General features: G+C 39.7%; 1 protein-coding gene across 2 annotated transcripts in view; it reads left to right on the top strand.

Moving 5' to 3' along the window:
• Positions 1 to 14,072: 14,072 nt before the first annotated feature.
• FAM117A (family with sequence similarity 117 member A) overlaps positions 14,073 to 24,703 on the top strand; it is a 50,037-nt gene continuing 39,406 nt past the window's right edge. For both annotated transcript variants that reach the window (XM_051994777.1, XM_051994776.1), the window contains exon 1: positions 14,073 to 14,276. In XM_051994777.1, coding sequence (XP_051850737.1) covers positions 14,078 to 14,276 — 199 coding nt within the window. In that variant the 5' untranslated portion in view covers positions 14,073 to 14,077. The remainder of the gene's footprint in view (positions 14,277 to 24,703) is intronic.

Here is a 24,703-nt window from a genome sequence, read left to right as displayed (position 1 = left end):
TGATGGGGCCAGCATTTCTTGGCAGTCGAGAGCACAGTCCAGCTAGTCAGCTCCCTACTCCTCCCCCATCTCCCCTATCCTCAGCCCAAGCAGGGCACAATTTTCCCCTTATCCAGTTATTCCCACCCTCCTTAGCGCCCCCCCCCCCAGTCTTATCCCTACCCTGGAGACAGGGAAGGAGACCTTAAGGTGAAGAGAGGGATAGTTATTCGCAGTATTAAATAGAATGGGGCATTAGGTTTGGAATTAAAGCAATTTCCCTTCCACATAGATCCTCACCCACCCCCTTCCACCTAATTTCTGTGTCTTCTCCCTTAGCTACTTGTGACCCTGATACATTCCTTCCAGACAGCAGACAAAATGCTCTCTTACTCTACCTGGCACAGAGTGGAGGCTGCTTAAGTGGTCCCTGGCTCCCTGACCCTGGCAGGGTTTTTTTTAAAGAACAACACTCCTCTATATTCTTACCAGTTTTCCTTCTGTCCTAGGACTCTCCTCAAAGGTATAGCTTTCCAGGGCAAGAGTTAAGGATGTGTGACACTGAAGAAGTCTCTTTAGCTTTCTGATCTGTAAAATGAGGGAGATGAGCTAGCTGATCTCTAAGGTCTGTTCTGACTTCTGAAAATTCTAAGAGTTTCTACTTAAGATTCTACTTAAAGCCAAAAGCCATAAAGAGGGTGTAAGACCAGGGGGGTCCTCAAACTACGGCCCGCGGGCCAGATGCAGCAGCTGAGGACATTTATCCCCCTCACCCAGGGCTATGAAGTTTCTTTATTTAAAGGCCCACAAAACAAAGTGTTTGTTTTTTCTATAGTCTGGCCTCCAACAGTCTGAGGGACAGTGAATTGGCCCCCTATTTAAAAAGTTTGAGGACCCCTGGACTGTAATCAGTCATAGTTTAAACAGACATCCTAGAGTCAAAGTGATTTTTATACTCAGGAGTATGTATATCATGCACAATTCCAAGAATCATTATGCTCTGAGATCAGGGAGCAGACAGAAAATGGGAGGGAAGTGTCATCCAATGGTATATTGTCTGAATTTAAAATCAGAAAACCTGAGTTTGAATCAAAGTCCCTTTACTTATCAATCACACATATTTACTAAGTAATTATTATATACCAGATGCTGGAGATACAAATGCAAAAAGTGGAATGACATAATCCCAGTCTTAATTTTTTTTTATTTTTAAAACTTTTTATTTTCAGAACATATGCATAGTTTTCAACATTCATCCCTTCAAAATCTTGTGTTCCAATTTTTCTTTTCCTTTCTTCCCCTACCTCCTCTCCTAGACAGCAAGTAATCCATCATATGTTAAACATGCGCAATTCTTCTATACATATTTCCACAATTATCATAGTGCACAAGAAAAATCAGATCAAAAAAGGAAAAAATGAGAAAGAAAACAAAATGCAAACAAACAACAATTTTTAAAAAATGAAAATAAAAAAAATGTTTTTAAGGTGAAAATACTATGTTGTAAACCACACTCAGTCCCCACAATCCCCTCTCTAGGTGTAGATAGCTCTCTTCATCACAAGATTATTGGAACTGTAACCCCTATTCTTAAAAAGGTTACATTCTGAGGGAAAGAGTGAGGAAGTCTAGAAGTACATACCGAATAAATATAAACAAAATAAATACAAATCAACACTATGTAGTTAAATACAATGTCATTTGGTAAGAAAGATATCAGTTAAGAGGACATCAGTAAAGGCTTCATATAAGAAAATAATGCTTGAATTGTGTCTTTTTTTAAACTTAAAAAATGTATTTAGTTTTATTTTTAGTTTATGGAATAAAACAAGCATTTTCATAACATAGTATGATTTTTTAAAAAGATGATTGCACAACTACAAAAACTATTATGTATAACTTACTATTCCTTTTAAATTATAATATAATTATTCTGTAAATTTCTTTTTTGGCCACCATTAGACACAATTAGGCATAACATGTAAAATTATTCTATATATACTTCTATTTATCAGTTCTTTCTCTGGACTATTTTGGAAGGCAGCAATTATCAAAATAATCTGATACTGGCTAAAAAATAAAAAGTTAGATCAATAGTATAGAGGAGACATACAAGTTATAGCAGCAAATAAATAATCTTGTATCCAAAAAGTTTAAAGATTTAAGATTTTGGAATAAGAATTCATTATTCCTCCAGGGAGGATGGTCGTGTGACATCCAACAAATCACCTAATCTCTTCAGACCAAAGTTTCCCTATTTGTTAAGTTTGGATTAGATGACTTTTAAAGCCCTTGAATCTATTATTCATGACCCCATCTTCGTAGACAAAAGATTTCAACAACCAAATACAATTTGGTCTTAGACTCCAAGAAGGCAAAGAACTCTTACTGTCTGAGTTTTGGATAGCTTTCTCAGTGTCTAGAAAGAGGAGTCTGAACGTTGTAGGGATTTAATAAATAGCTGGTGAATGCACGTATGTGTGAAAATAAATGTTTATGAAAATAAGACAACAGGACACAGGGTAACTGAAGGTACTACAGCAACAAAGGTACCAAGAGCCATGTGACAGGGCTAGAGCAGTAAAATGGCTGTCCTTCAAATTGCAATGTGACTGCCTTCTGAATTTTGACCTTCAATATTCCAATAGAATTTTAGAGTGGAAAGAGCCAAGTCTAAGCACCTTTGACCTGCTTCTGTACCTTTTTTTATGCTATCCTAGTATAACCCATAAGGCAATAAATGTCTGCTCCACCAGCCCCATTGCCTCCCCTTTTTTTTATAAATAAGGGAAAAGATATAAATGGTGATGAGAGTTAACAGGATGCTCTAAGAAGGAATCCAGCCCTACCATAAGTCTAAAGATACAATCAGCTCAACCTTGCTCTTAGAGGTACATGGATTTCTGACCATATGCTCACTCATTTGCCAGGATTTCTATTTAATCCTGACCCAGCACACTAATCACCATTTCTATGAGATCAGGGAACTGGTTGGAGCTCAGGAAAATGAAAAGGTCCAGACTACAGATGTACTCATAGCCATAGACAATAATTCTAGTCAGGTACCACAAAATGTGGGGATGAAGTGAGGCTAGAAGAGAAGATTTTGCCTGGGATGCTAGAAGGCCTTGAGAATTCCACCTCAGCCAGCAAATAAACCATCTATTTTCCATTGGAATGTAAGTTCATTACAAAATTGGCCTTTCATTCTTTTTAAGGCCTCTCTGCTTGAATTCTCTTAACATTGCAGTCCATCTTCCACTTAACTTTCAAAATGATTTTACAAATACCAGGACCAGGTCAATCCTCATTCAATAAATTCTAGTGACTCCCTACTGCCTCAACAATCTAAGTAAAATCATTTATTTTGATTTGAAAGCCATTTATAAAGTGGCTTTTTGCTACTTTTCCAGTTTTTAACTCAATACTTAACTGTCCTTCTTGGTCTTCCTAGAATGAGATATTTCATTTGCAGGTTCTTTGCATTTTCTCTAGCTGGACTATATGACTGGACTTCTTTCCTTCCTCCTCTCTGTCTCTTGGCTTTCTGCAAGTCTCAGCTAAAATCCTACCTTCTGCAAAAAGCTCTTCCATAATGATGTCATTTTGGTCCTCTTCAAAAACGAAGGACAATGACCCGATAATGCTAGTGATTTCCCTCTGCTGATTATCTCCTATTGATCTTAAACAAATTTTATTTGTACATTTTGCCAGTCAGTTAATAAATATTTATTAAGTGCCTACAATGTGCCAAGCACTGTGTTAAGCATGAGGGATACCAAAAAAACAAAAACAAAACCAAAAAAAACCCAGTCCCTTCTCTTGAGAAGCCCACAATCTAAGGGGAGAAATGGCATACTATCTAAAAATAAATTCTATAAAGGATAAATAGCAAATAACTAATAGAGAGAAGGTATTAGAATTAGGGAGGACTGGGAAAGATTTCCTGTAGAAGGTGAAATCTTAACTGAGACTTTAAGAAAACCAGGGAAGTTAAGTGGCAAAGTGGGTGGAAATCACTGTAGACATGGGACTACCTGAAAATGCCCAAAGTTGAGCCCAGTGTCATAGATATTAGTATCTCCTCCATTAGTTGTAGCTTCTTGAGAGCAGGGAATGTTTTTGCCTTTCTTTGTTTCCTCAATGTTTTTGCATATAGTTGATGCTTAATCTGTACTTAATCTATACTATAATCTATACAAATACTTGTTGACTTGTTCCAGCATTTCTACTTTACAAAAAATGTAGTCTATCTCACAAATGTTTAATAATAGTAATAATAATAACTAGGCATTCATGTAGCACTTTAAAGTTCACAAAGCATCTTATGTATATCATTTAATCCTTACATCAATACTGGGAGACAAGTACTATTATCATATCCATTTTACAGATGAGGAAAATGAGGCTTAGGGGGAGTTAAATGGTTTGCCTCAGGCCATACAATTAATAAGTATTTGTGGCAGATTTTGAAATTAGGTTATTCTGACTCCAAGCCCAAGATTCTAAGACTGCATAACCTAGCTGCCTTAACTATACCCATATATGTGGATTCAGATGCCATTTGACAACATCCCAATGAACTTCCTATAAAAGCTCTATCCTTCCCACTTACCTAGCACCTCTAAGCTCAGAAATACATGGGGAGGTAATAGAAGTAAGTCTATTGACTAATTTCAGTCCCCATAACCTTAGAAACCATCTGCTATAGAAAGAGCCCAGCTCTAAATACCACAAGGTCAATAGGAGAGGAAGAGGAATAAGGCCAGTCCTGTCCTCAGGGAACTTTTCATAGAGCTGATTTGGCTGTTGTAGTCATCTTGTTGACTTGAAGCCATCTTGAATGAGAGAAAGCCAAAGAACAGGAACAATCCTCTGTCCATTTGGGTGAGGGGTTAAGGGTTGAAAGAGGATCATTTCTTGGGTAAATTATTTTTCCTATTTTTTTTTTTTTAATTCTTACAATACCCAGTACAAATTTTGGCTTCTGCTTCTAGAATAATACAAAAATGTCATTTGGTAAAAAAAGTTAAGTTTAGATCAATCACATCTATTTAATAATTGCTCTATGCAGGACCATTCACTTGGTTTCTGGGAAACATGAAAAAATGAGGGTAGTCATCATTCTGCCTACCCTCAAAGAGTTAGGTAGATTATGACTAGTTTTTAATTAATCTTCACAACAATGTTGTGGAGTTGGATATAGGGTCAGACCAAGAGACAGGAAGACTCATCTTTCTGAGTTCAAATCTAGATTTTTGACACTTACTAGCTGTGTGACCCTAGACAAGTCCCTTAACCCTGTTTGCTTCATTTCCTCATCTGTCAAATGAGCTGGAGAAAAACATGGCAGTCAGACACAATTGAAACAAATGAACAAACACATCATTATCATTCCCATTTTACATATGAGGATAATAGATGAGTGATTACTTAGGTCACTCAGCTAGTTTTTGCAGAGACTGGAATTCAGAACCCTTCTGACTTCCATGTCGGGAACCCTATGTGACATAACTTGGAGAACAATGAAAATCCAATTGAGAATAACAATTATTGAGGATAAAACTAGCTTTGGAGTAAGTGGACCTCCAATGTTGCTTTGACCTTGTACAAATCATTCTTTACCTTTTTGGGCCTCAGTTTTGTTAACTACAATATGATAAGGGAGGAACAAAGAGAGAAGTTGAACTACATGATATCTAAAGTCTCTTCTAGTTCTAAATCTGTGAGACAAACTAGGTATGGTAAAGTCAGGGAAAAAAATCAGAGTTTAGTAGAGTTCATTTTAAAAAGCTTCTAGGAGGAAGAAGGTTTTAAGTTGCTTCTTGAATTAGTGATAGGTGTAAAGAGAAGTAGGGAGAGGTCAACTTAGATAATGACAAGACCTTGCCCTGATATATGAGGCATATATATAGTGAGAATATATCTCTATTATGCTTAGGTGAACAAGACTTGGATACCTCCATAGTTGTGACAGAAAATCTTTCCTCATTTGCTGAAGGACTTGGTTCACATTTCCTCTCACCTACCCTATAGGAACCTCTTTAGTTCTTATTTCCCCTCACCTACTCTATAGGAACCTCTTCAACTTCAAAGGATCCACAGACTTTGGACTTTTCCCTTGGTGATCCAGCAGTCTCCCTAGAATTTTCTGTATAACCAGCTAACGACAGAGTGAATGTGATAAGAAAACAAATTATTGACTCTACAAAGAGCCCAGCAGAAAAAGCTATATCATACCTAAATATCTTAAGGATTCCAGTAAAATGATTTCTAAAAACTATGAGTTACCACTTCGCTACATGTAATCTCTAAGTCTGAGCTCACTTCCCCCTGGACTTCATATATACTTGTGGTGGAGTATATCAAAGACTTTTGGGGAGATGTTTTATATCAACTATACCAATATAATAAATGCCTCTGTCTAAAAGCTAATCAGTTGACTAATTGATATCACTGATAACCATGGTCAGAAAGATACAGAAGCAATACAGATACCTCCAACCTCTCACGGATAACTCTAGAGCCCTGAAATAAAGTAATCACTCCCTGGGGACCCAGTTGGAGTGCAAATAGAAGTGTAGGAAAGTAATTCCAAAGAATATGCAAAGATTGAGTTTTTTAAAATGGGTAGAAGATATTGCAGATAAGCTGTATAGCACGTAGAAAGGCACAGAAGAAGTAATCACAGGAGAATATGTAATGAATTTTTGCTATTGACTTTAGGTCTGGATAGCTTAAAGTTTATTTCATGGCCATAGGTCTCCCCAAAGGCTCTGGGTTCACAATGACCAGGTTCAATCTGCAGAATTAATCAAAAAAAGTCAGTTTTTTTTATTTGCCTTATAGCCTCTATCCTTCCTCTCCTAAGAGGCACTAATTTTAAAAGGTCTGTCGCTTAGCAAATAAATATGACTCATTGAGAGATGATGGAAAGGAGAAAAGGGGGGTGGGGGGGGAGAGAGAGGGTTGGAAGATGGAAATGAACAGAGCCCAGTGAGAAGCTGACTGAAAAATATGTCAGTGGGGGTAGTCAGATATCAAAAGGAACTGGAAGTCCAAATTCAGATCTGTCCCACCTAGTGTGCGTCATCTGGTTACCTTGGGAGTAAAAGGAAACAGCGCAGGGAGCCATAACCTACCAGTCCAGAGTTGTAAGAGATGCTGTTCCCTTAACCTCATTTGTTCCATGGGTCTCTCATTCCTGTTCATTGCTCAGTTCCTTCAGCTCTGACCCCATTTCCTCAGGATTTCATTCCCTGAGGAACAGAGCCTGGCATTTAAGACAGAGACTAGGTAAAGGAGGCAAGCTGGGGAAAGCTAGGAGTAGAGAAAGTCTTTCACTCTCTCCTCCATTTTATATAAAATTTATAAGGTTCAAGGATAGCTGGCGAAAGCCTCATCCACTCGCTAACTAATCAAAGACAGACATTTGGGGATTCACTAGGAAATGCAGAGATAATCTCTGGAACAAAAAACTAACCAACTAACTAATTCTTTAGAATTTGGGTATTGGGTTAGATATAAGCAAGGATATAAATCTATGCTTGCTAATTCCAGTAGGGTGGTTGCTGCCAGAGAAAGACCTGGAAGGAATAGAGAGCATACCTTCATACAAAAAGCTGCTCTTTGTGGTACTAATACAACTTTCTTAATTCTGGGACTGAGGAGAAATGTTTAGAAAATCTTACTGTGATACCTCCATCCTGGCCACTTCTACACATTAAGTTCCACAAACTTTCATTGGGTGCCTACTATATGCAAGACTCTGTACTGATTCCTGGGAATAGTAAGACAAAAAATAAATTAGTCCTTGCCCTCAAGGAACTTACATTTTAATAGAATCCTAAACCTTCATCATTGCAGAGAGTTTCTTGTGCCACATTCACTGTCTTTGCTGGTACTTGGTTCTTTTGGTCTGTAAAACCTTTCAGGGACAGCCTGAGCTACAGCTGCACCTATTGATTCATATTTATATGATAAAGAATTTATAGGGTAGTTTGTATATACATAGAAAACAAAGTACACATTTCATCTAATTTAAGCTTTGAAATTGCTCTGTTAGATGGGTACTGTGGATGCTGCTGATATATTGATATTTCTATTTTTTAGATGAGAAAAAGGAGGCTCTGAGCACTTAAGTTATTTTCCTATGATTCCATGGCTAGAAAATATTAGAGATGAAATTTGTTCCTGTGTCTTCATGACTACCAAGTCTAATTCTCTATTGACTTTGCCATGCTGTCTGTCATTTACATTCTCTGAGTACAGAGAGGTTCTTAACAAAAAGAGTTAACCTAAAATCAGAGTGTGGGTGGAGTCAATCAATCAATAAACATTTAAGAGCTTTCTGTGTGCCCTTCAAGCACAGGGAATACAAAAGGAAGTAAAAGACAATCTCTTCCCTCAAAGAGCTTCCTATGTAATGGTGGAGACAACATGCAAAAAATACATACAAAGCAAGTATCGGTAGGATGAATAGGAAATAATTAAAAGTGGGGAAGGATTGGAATTAAGAGTCTTGGGAAGGTTTCCTATGGAATTTTTCTAAGTGGGATTTTAGTTGGGACTTAATAGAAGCCAGAGAGGTCGTTAGTTGGAGCAAAGGAGCATTCCAGGTATGGAGGATAATCAGAGAAAATGCTCAGAACAAAGAGATGAAGTGTCTTATTCATGCAACAGCCAGAAGGCTGCTGTTACTGGATTGAAAAGTATGGGAGTGTGGAAAAGGGGGTAGTTAGGTAAGATGTGAGAAGAAAGATGAGAGAGGGCTAGGCTATGAAGGACTCTGGGTGCTAAACAGAAGATTTTGTTATTTGCTCCTGGAGACAATAGAAGTTTATTGGGTTGGGAGTGGGTGGAAGCGGGGGAGTGTATGTAATGATTAGACCTGAGTTTTAGGAGAACCACTTCAGTGGCTGAATGGAGAATGGGCTGGGGTGGGGAAAGCTTAAGGCAAGCAGAACTTGCAATAATCAAGGCTTGAGGAAGTGAGAGCCTAAACTAGAGTGGTGGAAGTATGAGAGGAAAGACGGGGAAATATTCCTGGGATTTGGACATTTTACTACTCAGAGACACAAAGTGATACGGATCAAAAAGGTATATTAGCATGTTCAAGATTTATCATTCGTCTCATTGTGTTGTCTTTCTGTTTTCATTCTTGTTTCTATGTCTTTCTCAGTCTCAAAAACCTTAGTGGGCAGGAATTGGGTCCCTTTCATTCATTTTGGACATCACCCAGCTTCAGACTATGTGCAGATAAGGGCCTTATGACTTATTGAAATTGACAAGGTTGATGATAGCTGTGATAATGATGGGATCATGAAAATGGGGATAACAATAGTGATTTTTTTTCCCCATCAGAATGATACATGATTTGTTCTTTTATCTTCAGTATTTACTCCACAAAATAGAGTCCCTTTTGACAGAAAAAAAAAACGATGGTTGGTATTCACAAAACCTTGCCATCCTCTCATCATATTCAAACCAGGGACAAGGACCATTAATAGAGGAGAGACTAAAGAGCAGCTGGCTAGTTTGATACCCAGGAGGGAGAGGCTTCTTCTCCCCTATCCATTATGCCTTCTTCCTTGCTCCTCCAACTGGGGCAGAGTTCTGTGTCCTTTGCCAACTCCTTGGTTTATCAAAAGAAACCATGTCAATCTGGACATGATCCAATTCTTCCATGGTATCAGTCGGTCAGCCAACAATCATTTATTAAGCATTTACTATGTGTCAGGCACTGTGCTAAGCACTAATGATACAAAGAAAAGGTAGAAATACCATTCCTATGCTCAAGGAGCTCGCATTCTACTAGGGAAAACAATATATACATAACTAGGTACATACAATATAGATACAGAATACACGGAAGGTAATTTTAGAAGGGAAAGGATAGTAAATGGGGAGACCAAGGGAGAAGAGAAAGCATTCTAATATGGCAGTTGGGGGTAGGAATGGAGTATGAGAGGCAATCATTGCAAAGACACAGAGAAGAGGAATGGAGTATAATATGTAAGATAAATAGGTCTATTTAGTTGGATGGTAGAGTATGTAGAAGGGATTAAAAAGAAGAATGAAAAGACAGGAAGGGACCAGGTTGTCAAGAGTTTTAAATGATGAAAAGAGGAATTTATATTTGATCCTGAAAGTAAGAGGGAACTGCTGCAGTTGAGAGGGGAGGGCCTAGGCGGGATATGTGTAAGCTCATACCTGGATTGCAGTGGGGGGAGACCTGAAGCAGGGAAACCATTTAGGAAGCCATCATAATGGTCCATGCAAAACGTGAAGTCCTAAATTAGTACAGTATTTGTGTTAGAGGATCAGAGGGGATACATGTTGTGAAACTGGAAATGGCAAAATAATGCAGCATATTTGCTATGTGGCATAACTGAAAGGGAAGAATGGAAAGTGATAAGATTTTGAACCTAGGTAACTGGGAGGTTGATGATTAAGTAGTACGATTGAAGTTTAGAAAAGAATTTCATTTTGGGATGGATTCAGTTTTGGACATGTTGAGTTTGAGTTGCCAAGTGGTTATGTAGGTCAAAATGCCCAAAAAGTAGTTAGTGATGAATAGTGAGTTAATGATAAGTTCTGTCACTTAGAAAAGGTGTGACCTTAGCTATGTCCCCTAATTTCCCTTGCTTCAGTTTGCTCATTGTTGTTCTGGGAGAAGGAGGAACATAAGGGTGGAACTGGAAAGCAATGTCAAATTCTACCCCAAACACAACTAATGACAATCTGTGGCAAACCATTTGGTAAGATGCAAGAGTAGTTAAGGATGGGTACATAGATCCACAAATCATCTACAAGGAGATACAAATTGAACTCATGGAAGCTGACAACATCTCCAAAAGAAACAATATAGAAGGGAAAATTGAAGAGGGTTCAAGATAGATTGGTTGTTCATTCCACTTCATAGGCCCTGGATACCCTGCATCCTTTCTGAGATATAGAAATATAAAAATACCAGCTGTCCAAAGATCCAGTTGTAGAATATTCCAACTCAACTGTCTTCTAGGGCAGAAGGCTGGACTTCTTTTATAAGATTATTTAATGTTGTTGTTGATTTTTGTAGTGCCTTGTCTCTGTTGTTGTTGTTTGTAACAAACTCTTGGAGCAGATAAAACAGAGATGAGCCTGTCACATTGAGAAACTGAGGTCCCAGGATGTGATATGATGCCCAAAGTCTTATAGCAAATAGTCCGTAAAGTCACAAATCACACTCCTGTTTCCTAATTCTAGGCCAAGGTCTGCTCATAAACAATCAATATTCTCTTTATCTAGTGATTCCACTAGGCAAGACAGTTTTGTTAGAGTGGAAAAGAACACTGTATATTGGGTCAGAGAACCTGGGTTCGAGTTTCAACTCTACTATTTACTATTTAAAGCGAGTCACCTAACCCCTCTGGCTCTGGCTCAGCATTTCCTGGGAGCCCCAAATGTAATAGTGAAAGGGAAGTTGTATTATGCAACATGTGACATCTCATTCCGGCCTAGGCTGGGAATGTATAAACTTCAATTGACCTCTCTAGGCTTGTTTCCCCATTTTTAGAACGTCCCAGAGCTGTCACAAAGATAAATAAAAGAATAGCAATGAAAGTACAGCATAACTGTTTGGAATAAAGGAGCTCTTTAAGAATATGGTAAAGAAAAATAAGTTTAAGTTTTAAAGAGCTTAATGGAAAAGGCAAGAACAGCTAGTTTTATTACTTGATGCTTTTCATGAGGCTATTCCATCTTTCTTGGGGGAAAATAAATTTCTACATTTTCTTGATTAGTTTAAAAACATTCCAAATGACAAACTCTGAAAGAATTTCAGAAATAATTAAAAACCCTTCACAGTATGCCTTTACATGGCAAACATGGGAAACCTGTCTTCATGTTGTCTTATATGATCTTCCTTTGGTATATAATAGATGTGTAATGCAATGGAAAGGTCACTGGATTTGTCACTGGAGGACAAAACCAAGTTCTGTTGCTTACAAAAGGGGTGACCTTGGCTATGTCCCCTAACTTCCTTTGCTTCAGTTTCCTCAGCAGTATAGATCATTATTGTTCTGGGGGAGGGAGGAGCATAAGAGTGGAACCGGAAAGCAATGTCAAATCCTACCCCAGAAACACAACCAGTGACAATTTGTGGCAAAATCATTTGGTGAGATGCAAGAGGTTGCCTGGAAATCTGAGGTTTAGGTCACCTTTCCAGGCCACTTGGGCAAATACTTGAAGTGGGCTATGTTCTTCTGCTATAAATTTCCATTAACTATTTCTGGTGGGGGGAGGGAAGGAGAGAAGGGGAAAAGCAGGTTTCTCCACCTTCTGAAAGTGGATTGGAAATCAGAAAGGGAAAACAAGAGCCAAACTACTCTCACAATAGACTTTTATATGCAGGGGTGACTTCTCTGAGTAGAATCTCTCCTTCTGAGTCCAGGTCAACCAGTTATATTGAGTCCCATTCCTGCTTCTTATGATAAGGCACCTGTGGGCATGCCCATATTCCAGAAGGAGGTATTTCTTAGATCTTTCCCCATATAGACATATATATATATATATATTATAATATATATTTATAATATATATGTCTTATCCCCTTTGGACTGGAGAACTCAATAAGGTGTACAATGACTTCCCTTTCACACAGAAATGTGGACTAGATAACAATAAAACTAAATGAATTTGGAACTAGATGAATGGCTTGACGCAAAAAGTAGTCTAATGGTACAATGTTAATTTGTTGGTATTTTCTGGTTTGGTGTAATCAGATCTGTACTTGATCTTATGCTGTTTAACATTTTTATCAATGATTTGAATAAAGGCAATAGATGGTATGCTTATCAGTTTTGTAGGGGATACAAAAAGGATTGTGGGAATATTTATGGCTAATGCATCGGATGACCGTCGGGATCCAAAAACATCCTGACAGACTAAAGCGCTGGACCAAATTGAATGAAATGAAATTCAAAAGACCAATTTCATTGTACTCTGTATAGTACAGCAACACATTTTAGAGAGAAATTGATAAGTTGGAGGGCAATCAGTACGATGATGGACTTTGAGTCTATATATGAGGATCAGTTGAAGAAACTGGGGATGTTTAGCTTGAAAAAGAAGCTTCAGAGGCAATATGATAGTTGTGTTCACAAAGGGTTAGATGGAAGACAGATTAAACTTATTTTGTTTGATCAAATAGACAGAATTAGGAGAAATGGTTGTAAGTGTGAAAGAGGCAAATGTAGGTTTGATTCCAGGAAAACTTTCTAATAATTAGAGCTGTCCAAAAGTGGAGTGGGCTGCTTCTGGAGAGAGGAGATTTCTCTCTCCAAGGACTTAAAGCAGAAGGAGGATAAGTTATGAATTAGACCAAATAACCACTGGATTTTCTTCTGAGCTCTAGAATTCTGATTCTTTAGTGTTTAAATTGAGGTTGAGTTATCTCACTTGGAATATAGGGGCTGGGGAAGATTTGAGGAAAAAGACTGGTGTATGTGTAAAGGGGAGCTGGGAGGATTTAGTTCATTTGTTATCTTCATGCAAATAATATGCAAACTATGTAAGTTTAGCATACTTCTGAGTGAGACCCTAGGGAGGAGAGAACCCAGATTCAGATGATGTCATTAGATAAAAGTGAAGAATTTCTCAACTAAGACATTTAATGTTCTAGTCTTCACTGGGATATTCAAGATTCACCTGAGAAAATGTCATGGTATCACTAGAACCTGGCCACTCTGCCCTCCCCCGCTCCTTTCATTACTTGATGTCACACAAATCATTTGCATACTACCTGGGGCTGGGCGTGACGCTCCCCCTTTCTGCGTCTTTTCATTGGCGGCAGCCAAAAACCAATCCCCTCCCAGGAGCGCCAATATGAAGGGAAGGTGGAGTCTTGGGTGAGGATAGACGGACGCCTTGCCCAATCACTTCTGTCCAGAGAATATGCAAGCCGCGATTGGGCTCAGAGTTCGGGGCCTGGTGGGCACAGGCCAATGAGAGTCCGGGACTGGAGGGGGCCGGTCCCCGCCCCGCAGGGCTGATAAGCTGTGGCGGCGGGGGCGGGGGACCGTGTGGGGCTCGCTGCGGGGCCGAGTCGGGCGGGTTGATGGCGGGGGCCGCAGCGGGCGGCCGAGGCGGAGGGGCCTGGGGCCCGGGGCGCGGAGGGGCCGGGGGGCTACGGCGGGGCTGTTCTCCTCCAGCCCCCGTTGGCTCCGCTCGGGCCGGGCTGCAGCCACTTAGGGCCACCGTCCCCTTCCAGCTGCAGCCGCCGCCGCACCAGCGCCGGGACGGGGGCGGCCGCGCAGGTGAGCCCGGGCGGGGGGCCGGGACCGGAGCCAAGGTCGGGGGTCTGAGGGGAGCCGTTGGGGGAGAGGCGCGTGACGGGAGTGGGGGAGGGGGGTTTGTGGGAGAGGGGAGAAGACGCGCATGTGTGGGGGGGTGACATTGGGGGCTTCATAAAGTGGAGAGCCTGGTTAGTAGTGACTCGTTGGGATGGGTAAAGGTGTTGGATGAGGGGGGTGCAGGATGGAAGTCATAGGATGGGGGGGTTTGGAGAAGGGGTGAAAGATGGGGAGAGGTCTGGTTGCTTGGTCGGGGATTTGATGCCTGCATGGGGGAAGGACGTGTAATTAAAACACTTTGGACCCGTGTGCGTGGGGGGGGTGGGGGGGAAGCGGGTGGTGTTCACCAAACTCCAGTTTGGCCCAGACTTAACTACAGTTCCCCTGCCTACCACTTCATCTGAGCTTCCTTTTATGCCACTTCCTCCCCATTCCTCACACTGGGCAGCCCTGAGTTAATTCCATCCAAGTGGCTGGATTAAGTTAATTTAACTGCTTTTAACTCCTTCCCAAGTTTTTCCTTCAGAGTCCCTTCTTCCCTCCTAGGAGGTGTCTGGCCTGAAAGTTTTTAATTCCAGCATGATCTCTGTGCCTGCCTCTGTGTGGCTGCCTCCTTTTCACATATTGTGTGTGTGTTATGGAGCCGAGGTATGGCACTCACACCCTGTTGGTATCTTTCTCTCTGGGCATCCTGACAGGAGGGTGCGGATTTTGTCATTGATACACTGTGGCAAATATTTGCCCACTGCATTTTCCTCTCGAGTGCAGCTCTCAAAGTGGTGTTTCATGAACAACATGAACTAGGGACTAAAGGATGGGAGGAAATTGGAGAAATGAGGGTGAAAGGATTATAGAATGCAAGATAATAATAAGTTAACTTTTTTTTCATACCCCAAACTGTTACTAATCCCCCCCAAATGCAGTCTGCTGGAAAGGATGAAAGACATTCACTTTCACAAGGTGATTGGCTTCAAGTTGGAAGTGATTTGCCTTGCATTTGATTTATACCATATGTGACTGGAGATCCTCATTGATTGAGCATCATTAAATACTTATGGCACATCATGGGCTATACAGTTGAACTCTGTCCTGTAGGCATTAACAATTTTCTCCAGGTTTTCAAATACCTCTACCATTTCATACCTTGACCCTCTGTAGTATATTTACTGACCAGACTCTCCAATGGAATTAAGAGGTTCCTTGAAGTGTAGAGGTCCTAGAAATACTGTTATTTTGCATCATGTTCAGCAGTGACCATCAAATCTTAGAATGGAGAAGAAATTTATCACATCTGCTAACAAGATGGCGACCCAGTGGTTTAAAAAAAAAAATGTCTAGAATCCAGGGGGGAAGAGAAAGGCAATGCCCAAATTAACTCATGCTCATTATTATTTGTAGAACAAACCACAGGGCTTGAAACCTGTTAGTTATGTTTTGGCTCTTCTAAACTCAGAGCCCAAGGAAATTAGTGGAATAGCAGGTATTAGAACCTTAGTCATTTTAATTGGAAACCAATAAACAGGCAGCCTGTATAGTAGTTGGAAACCTGCTGGCAGACATATTTTAAGAACAACTGTTCATGCAACTTCCTCTATCCTTTGGAGGGGTGATCAGTAACTGGACCTAAATGGAATGAAAATGGTGGATAATGTGGAAGAAGGGTGAGGAAATAGACTTTTATGCCTGGGTTCTTTGCTTGGTCTGCACCAGTTAAAATTCCTCATGCTTTGTGGTCCTAGAAAGAAAACAAAATAAAGAGTTTTCAAAAGAGTTTGACAGATGATTTAGAACAAGTTATATACTTAGTATTTTGTAATTTCCTAACTTATTGGGCTGATCACCTCTTGATCAGAGAAATTTATCAGATTTTTTTTATTTAAAAAAAAAAAATGAAGTCAGAAGTAGAAGAGACTTCCAAAATGGCAGGTAGGATTTTCTCAAAGAGTTTGCCTACTGGTGTAAAAACCTCCATTAATCTTGGGAAAGAGAAAAAGGAGGAGGAAGCAGAGGCCCAGGCCTCCGAAACTTAGTAGCCAGGCACTCTGAGCATGTGCTTGTTCTGCCTTGGGATGGGAGAACATATTTCTCTTTCTCTGGTAGTTCTTAAAGATTGTGAATTCCAGTATCTCTGTGCTCCAGTGTCTGCTCAAACTACCACTTTCACATTGAGAAGGTACAAAGATGGCTTAATGAAGGACTGTAGGATTTGTGTTATAGAAGGAAACCCCCTTCGTTTGGAAATTGCCTTCCCCATGCCCTCCCCCAGCCAAGTTGAGAGCACTGTTGGCCGGAGCCCCATTGCTTTTTCAGGCTTCAAAGAGCAAACTCAGGTTGGTAGGAAACCAGTACTGCAGGTTTCAGAATTTCAGGGCCTCCCCTTGCACTCCCTTACTCCCTGTCTTTTAAAATGAGCATTTTTAAACAAGGTTTTGAAACCCATCTGTTTAAAAACCAGGTGAGCCTGAGACTGGGTTTCAAGAACAATTAAGTGTCCTTAGTGTTAGTGTTTCAGTCTCCCATCTCCAAGTGATGTAACGTTAACTCTAGGCTGGGCAGTTATCTTCCAGCCCCACACCCAGTCCTGTTCTTGACAAGATAGAACAGAGCTTGTAAAAAGGGGGATTTACCTCTGGCTGCCATTCATTTTCATGGGATGTCTTCTTTCAGTCATGTTGAAAATTTAGAAAAAAAAAAATCAGTTTGTTAGCCTTAGAAGACAAGTCTGTTATGAAGAAGGCCAAACTAGGCTGGCTAGGGAGGAAAATTAAAACAAATTCCAGGAAAGGCAAAAATGCTACTAATGAGGAATGTGAATCCAAGATAGAGGATTTAAGGGAGTAGATTTCCATCTATCCTCCCACCCCTTTTTTACATTTCTTCTAGTGCATTTATACCATCTGGAAGCTCTTAACTCTTATGTTTCTCCAGGATCTTTAATGATGGGCAAAGCTAGATCAGGAGGTGAATTGACTTAGATTTTAGTCCTGATTCATTCTGCGTAAAACATTAGATGCCTCAGTTTCCTTATTGACAAAATCAGTATAAAACTCAAATCATCTTTGTAAATGATTTTCCTCAAATCTACCAATCCTATGAATAATGAGTTGGCTCCAGACTAGCCAGTGTTTTCTGTTTACTTCCTCTGCCCACCAAAATTTACTTGGAAGATAACTGACCATTATTCTGGTATGAAGACCAGTGACTAATATACTTAATAAACTACCCAACTTTACTGTAGAGGTTAGTGAAAGCCAACCTTCTATAATCATTCAGCCAAATTGGGGGCATCTGTTTTCAGTTAGTTCTCCATCTACTTGGGGATGATCCACAGAAAAAAGTCTAAGCCCAGTCTTGTCTCCCCACTCCCTCATAGTGTTTTGGGGTTACCTTTATTATCTCCCTAGATGTCCATTGTTGTATGTGTTTATATATCTTGTCTATCAGTCAACTGAAACATTAATAAATTGGTTCCCTTCTCATTCTAACTCTCTTTTCCTAACTCTCTCCCTTCATCCTACAATAAAGTGCATTACAAAGAAATTGTTTTTGGTGGTTCTGCTGTCAAATCAGACAAATTAGCATAATATGAGTTGACTATATTGATAGCTCCTCTATAGACCTATCTCCCTCATAGGAAGAATTATTGTATATGAAGTTGGTTGGACAGGTAGCATGGTTATTATCAATAGCAATAATTATTACTTTGCCATCTTCTGTGCATTGTTTTCAAAACTCCTGTCCTAGAGGTTGGAGAACTGCATAAAGAAAGGTATCTGCTTATTGAAATGTATTAATCATAGGTCTGAAGAAAAGGAACCACTAATGTATAATCCTTCTAGCTACTGATATTGGGACCTATTCATGGAGGAATAGCATTTTTGGAGTAGAAAATGGCTCTTCTATTCTGGAGAACAGCCCAGTTGTAATTTTCACTTGGGGGTACTTTTAAATTTCCTCTTCAGAACAGCTACAATTGTTACTTCCAAAACCTGGGATTAAGGCAGCTTCTATAGGGGGAGTATTTAAAAAGAAGGCATTCCCAGCCAGGCTCAATCCATCTGTTGCTCCAAACCATATTAATAACACAGAGCACTCTGTAGTCTGAAATGATTCAACAGAAGTGTCAAATCCATCGGTCAGAACACCTTTGGAATTTGGGACTATGTTGCATAATCACTTTGTCCTCCCAAAATATGTGTGTGTGTGTGTGTGTGTGTGTGTGTGTGTTGTAGCTTCATATTTGGACAGCAGAAAGAATGTAGGCTATGAAATTCTTAAATAGAAATCCAAGCCAACAAGCATTAAGCACCTAGTATATGCAAGACTCTTTGCTTTTGAGGTACCAGCAATACAAAAACAAAAACAAAACAAAACAAAACAAAAAAACCCAGCAGCTCTGGATCTAGCATGCACTTATAGAAGTATATATATGATAATTTGAGGAGGAAGAGACAAGGCACTAACAACTAGAGGCTCACGTGGGGAAAGGCTTCTTTTAGTGGTTGGTACACAAACTAAACCCTGAAAGAAGCTAGACAGTCCAAGAGACTAAAGGTAAGAAGGCATTACAGACAGTTGGCCAGGAAATTTTGATTTTAAAACAACTTGGGTAACATATTGGGGTAAAGATGTGTGGTGATAGAATGTGGAGAGAGGGAATGTTACCGATTCTGGCCTTCAGATATACAAAAGAATTACAAAACTCCCATAGTTTAAATAGCAAGTTGGGTCTAACTAAGATGTGCTCAAGGCATCCTGGTTTGTGCTGTTTTGGTGCATAGAGGTGTTGGTTATTCTGTTATTTCCACCTTTGATCCAAGTGGCACCACTGAGAATGGAGTGAATTCTTTGAGAATCTTAATAATTTCTCTACAAGTACTAGTCTGCAAAAGGGTACAGCAGATTTTTTGCTTAAAATGGGATAGGACAGCTCTTCATTCTCCCTTCCTCCCTCCCCAATATGGATAAAGTCTTGCGTTCAGGTGTTTGTTTGCATTTTCATCTGTGTATAATTCTGTACTTTGGCTCCATTCTGTAAAGCAATAAAGAGCTAGAACTTTCCATTCCCCTTCTAGCCTCTATTATAGTAGCTATGAGCCAGGCGGGTGATAAATTTAAGACAAAGTAGGCTACAAAGATGACGTTCTTTCTGTAGTTTGGGGTGGGGGGGGTGGGGGGGGTGAGGGGGGGAGATAGATGTTAAAGCCAAGGGCAAAGTGTAGAAAGGCAAACTGCTTTAAACCCTCTGATTTGAATTCTCAGCCTGACTTCATTATTTAGTTAGAGTTTGTGTTTCCTAGAATACTAACTACATCCTGTTCATCTGTAAAGTGGAAAACATTCCAAAATCAAATTTAAAGATCTTTGGATTAGCCACAATTTGTGGATTATCTATGCCATAATTCCTTCTTGGCATGGAGGAACCAACAATTGCTATTGGGATAATTTGTGGCACTGAGGCCTCTAGCCCTTGTTACTTATGCCACTGTTGCTTAACACTTCCTAGTACTTTGCCTTCTCTTTCCATATTTGTATCCTTTCCTTTTTGAATATTATTGAATGTTTAGCTTTGAAGTCATTAAAAATTGGTATCACTGACGAATGGTAAGCCTCTGTTTACTTTCTGTGTTTGTGGGAACACTTTTGCAAATTATGGTGACTTTAAGAAAACTTGATTCAATCCCCTAAAGACCCTGGAACTAAAATCTAGCCCTTGTAGAGACTCTTCCCCCCTCCCTCAGGCAAGCAAACAGGTTTGCTATTTACTCATGAGCACCAGAGATCTAATAGCTGTGAGGTGAGAATGGGATTGGAAAGGAGGCTCCTTCAACTGACCCTACTTATGGATTAGCTATTCATGCTTTCAGCTGCCTAATAGAAAGGGTAGGGGAAGACCTAAGAAGACATCCTCAGAAGAGCGTTTGTTGATCCCTAGTAAACCTTTTCTAAGCCTTTTCCAGCAAGCCTTTTCTAAGGAGAATGGGAATTTTCTTCTTCTATTGGCTGCCTAGAAGTCATCACCTATTTTTAGATATGGCTTATTAGCTGATGGGCAACATTTGGCAGGCAGCTGGGATAGTTTGGGATGCCTCTTTGCTGTCACTCATCTCTCCATCATACTTTTCCCACATATCTATGCTAGGGAAAATTTGCTTGTTAGGGGGAGACTTTGAGTTCTAATAGCCCCAGTTTATTTGGCCTGACAGCTGAATAATCTGATGCCTGAATATAAATGAAGAAGGGGCAGGTGGATATTGTAACATCTCCTAGTTAAATAGCAAAGATAAAACTAGGGAGACAGACCATAAGTTTTTAGAAGAATCAACAAATCAACATTTAAAGTACATACTAAGCATTTGAGTGCTGAAGGGACATAGTAAAGAATAATAATAGCTAACATTCATGGAACACTTTTAAGGTTTGTAAAGAAAAAAAGTTTTATATGATCTCATTTAATTTTATAAGTGAGATGCCATTTTTAGCACCATTTTACAGATGAGGAAACAAAAGATGGGAGGTTAAATGCCTTCAGTAGGGTAACAGAGCTAGTAAGTGCCTGAGGCAGGGTTCCATCTCAAGTCTTCCCCATCTTGTCCACTCTGCAGTATCCCTGCTTGGTCACTTTAATTCTTAGTCAAGTGGTCTTGGGTAAAGAGGAGATGAATTAAGCAGGTTTTGTCTTGCCAGTGCTCAGTCACCCTTAGTTAAAGTTAAAATGGTTTTTCCTACCAATACCCTCCCCTAGACCAGTCATGATTATGCTGGCCTTATCTGACCAACTGTTGTCCCTGGTTGAATTAAACTTAGGTCCTCCTTTCTTGCCTGCCCTGCTTTCAGATTGTGCACACCGAGGACAGCAGGCAGCCTGCCTGTTTCTGAAGGAGACTCAGCACTCTTCTGAACAAGAGTAGAGGAGCTTACTCTGCAATTTAAACAGATTTTTAGTATTTTGTCACAAGAAGGCTAGGGCAGCATGCTTATTACTGTTCAATGGATAATGGTTAAGTTGAATGGGAGGAGAAGGGGGAAGAGCATGGTAGCCAGTCATCCTGGGTGCTGATCTCTTTTTCCAATCATACTCAAACTTCCTAGGCCCTCCCACATCTTTCTCTACTTCCCTAAGTGCTAGATTTATTTTTATCATCTAGATTACTGGCATGATATTCTATTCATTCTTGTTTCTGGGTTTGAAACTTAGCTAATTCTAAGACATGACATTTCCATGGGTCTCATGATGGACCAGAGGTTATCTTTCCTACATGTTTGAAGCTTATAGAGGGAGGAATGGGAGCTTGGGCACTAATCGGGTCAATCCATGGAAACCACAAATGTTTCAGATTTAGTTGCTCTTGTAAAACAAGAAAGCTACCTGACTGTTAAACCTCGGTGAGGATACAAATGAGAAACTGAATTCTTAGTAGGAGCTGTGTGGTTGAGGGAAGAAAAGGAAGTAGAGTTAAATTGGTGACTTTTCTAAGACAGACTCTGATCAGGAATCAGACTTCATCTTAATTGTTTAGGTTATCATTTTTGTGATCAGGGTGGGATACCCTCCCCAAAACCCGACAGGCATAGTCTGGGGATGCCAGGTCCCTGGGTAAAGTATCCAGGAGTAAAGGCTTTGCTCTTCTGTTGCCATTCTAACTCTTAGTTCTTCCCTCCCCCCTTCCTTCCCTCTCTCTTTGTTTCTGTTTCTCTGTCTCTCTCTCTCTTCTCCCCTTCCTCCTCCCCCCCCCCCAAATATAAAAAGTGGAAATCTTTCCCTGCCTCTGATCTGCTTTATTGGACTCTGGTGTTGCCCTGCCTTCAGTTGTCTCAATTAAAGGTGAAGGCAGAAGCCAAGCCTATGGTGGCAGAACTGAAGTGGTTTTATAAGCCTGCCAGGCTGGGTGTAGCATTTGACAAGAATGAAAATATGATTGGAAGGGAAGCCACTTCTCCCAACCACCTCCTCCCTTCCCACCCCTACCACATACTCCTTTCTCTTAAGAGCCTTTCTTCACTTTGTGCATATTTGATCGCCTACACAATATTGATAGAACCACCGTTGATAACACACATGTGCCCTTCCCCACAGCTGCATGCTGCCTGAAACACTGTCTCATAGCTTCCATCTAGGCTCAGAACTGAGCCAAAAAGCCAATCCCAATCAGATTTGGCAAGTGTTTAGGGGTGGGGGATGTTTAGCATTTGGGGAGTGGAAGGGAAGCAGCTTGAGTGAGCTCAAAATAGCACATGGTCTGGGTTTAGAGATTGGGGTGTATGTCGTGTGTCTGGGATGTAGAGAGTAGCACCTGGAACCTTTCTCACTACAACCATAATTTTGTAGTTCAATGTTCCTGAAATAGCTGCTTCTACAGCAAACTCCATAAACCAATCCTTTAGAAGGTTATAGCTATATTAGCAACATTACAGCAAAATATGACCAATTTGGGGCTATATCTGATGTTTCTATAGTGCTTTGTAGTTCTAAAGCATTTTCACATACGTATTTTCTTTTGATTCTCACAACAATTCTAAGACATAGGTAGGGTAGGTGTTGATTTCCTTATCTGTAAAATGGTACTTACGAGGTGTAAAAAGACATTATAACATTAATAAATGTTATAACCAACACTAGAACTTAGCTCTTTGTGCCTACTCTAGTAGTGTAGTGTTTTAAGTTGGCTTTCCTCTGGCACTAAGTCTGAGTATTCCCAGTCAATTTGTGTGATTATCAAATAAAGATGAATTTGAATAGCTAAAGCAAAACACTTAAGAGAAATTCAAGTGTGTGTGTGTGTGTGTGTGTGTGTGTGTGTGTGTGTGTGTGATCACTGCAACTAGATTATAATCTTTTTGAGGACAGATGTATCTAGTGGTTGTTTAATAAAGCTTTGAGGCCTAATATAAGTGACTTTGAGATCAATGCCAAGGATCTCTCTGAATATAATAAATAAGCAAGAGTTGACTATTTAATGAATATGAGTGACATGAGACTATATCAGAGCTGTTGTCTTATGTTTTATTTAGACATGCATTCCCCATTGTAGAGTAATTCACTAGCCAGGATTGATGGAGGGGAGAGCAAGGATTCAGATCCTGTTATGTATAAATCTTGAGATTTATTAAAGGGAGAAGGGGTCTAAAATGTAGAGAGCCAGAAGTGTTTGCTGAATGTCCATGGGAGATGCTGAGAAACCTAGAGGAAAAGCATCAAAGTAAAATTTGGTATTAAATGGGAATAGCTCCTTTACTTTTCAGGTACAAGGACAGTGAAACAGAATAGCATATTTGCCATTTTGGCCAAGACTCCATTCCTATAAAACACTGGTATCTACCTCCTTGCTTCCACAGGGCCCTAAATTGCCTCCCCCACTCCCAACTTCTCTATATATGCTTGTGGTAAACTGGTCAGACAGATTATCTACTCTAACATTACATTTTCTCTCCCCCACTCACAGACAACACTCCCATTGCTAGTTTTAAGTTACAAAGATAGAGTTGGGTTATTGGGCTACAAATGACTTGAGATCATTCAGGCATTTACCTAGGAAGGGGGTGCTGTGACTTGAGCCCCTAAGAAATTTCATCTGTGTATTTGCCTTGTTTATTTCATAGAGGTTTCTAATCTTCCCGTGATAGGTGTTGTAATGTAGACAGATCATATTATCAATGCAGGATGAATATAGAATTAATTCTTCAGTTGTATTTATGTAGCTACTTTTTTCAGCACTTAACTTTCATACCTGTGTGTGCCACGGTATTGTGCTGGGTTCTGTGAAATATAAAACTATGAAAAGTAAAATTCTGTTATATTTATCCATTACAAAGAAATCTCTGTATAATAAAACTATTTCTGTGGCTCATGGAAACAGTGATTTGTTTTTGTTACTTATTTCAATTCTTCTAAGGTCCTGTGATTTAAAGTTTTTTATTAGTATCTTTTGTTTTTATATCACCTTCATTTTCCAAAACTCCCTTCCCCTTTGCCCAGCCAGAGAACCATACATTATATTCAAGAAAAAAAATTAAAAGACAAATAAATAAAGCTAAACATAATAGCAATTAAGTCTGACTGTATATACAGTATATATACTAAGGTCCTCCTTCAAAGAATTGAAAGAAATCCAGGTTTTTTTATGTGTGTATTTTCCTTTCTGCTTCTGTGGACCAAAACCTCTTTAAGTTTTAGGAAATTTTATGCATGAGTTACTATGGACAAAAAAAAAAATTATCTGGTAGCTGATTGTTAATGAACCCTGGCTCTAGGCTGACAGATGTGTAGCTCATCACTGAGCCTGCACGAAAACAATCCCTCTAGCTTAGAACTGACAAGATCTACAGTGAAGTATTGAAGGACTTTTTTTTTTTAATTCCAAAAAGTGAACGAGCTTATATAACAAATGCTT

Source organism: Antechinus flavipes, chromosome 4, assembly GCF_016432865.1.
Source record: "Antechinus flavipes isolate AdamAnt ecotype Samford, QLD, Australia chromosome 4, AdamAnt_v2, whole genome shotgun sequence".
Taxonomy (NCBI): Eukaryota; Metazoa; Chordata; class Mammalia; order Dasyuromorphia; family Dasyuridae; genus Antechinus; species Antechinus flavipes.
The sequence above is the reverse complement of the archived record's forward strand: the minus strand, read 5'-3'. Positions and strand labels throughout refer to the sequence as shown.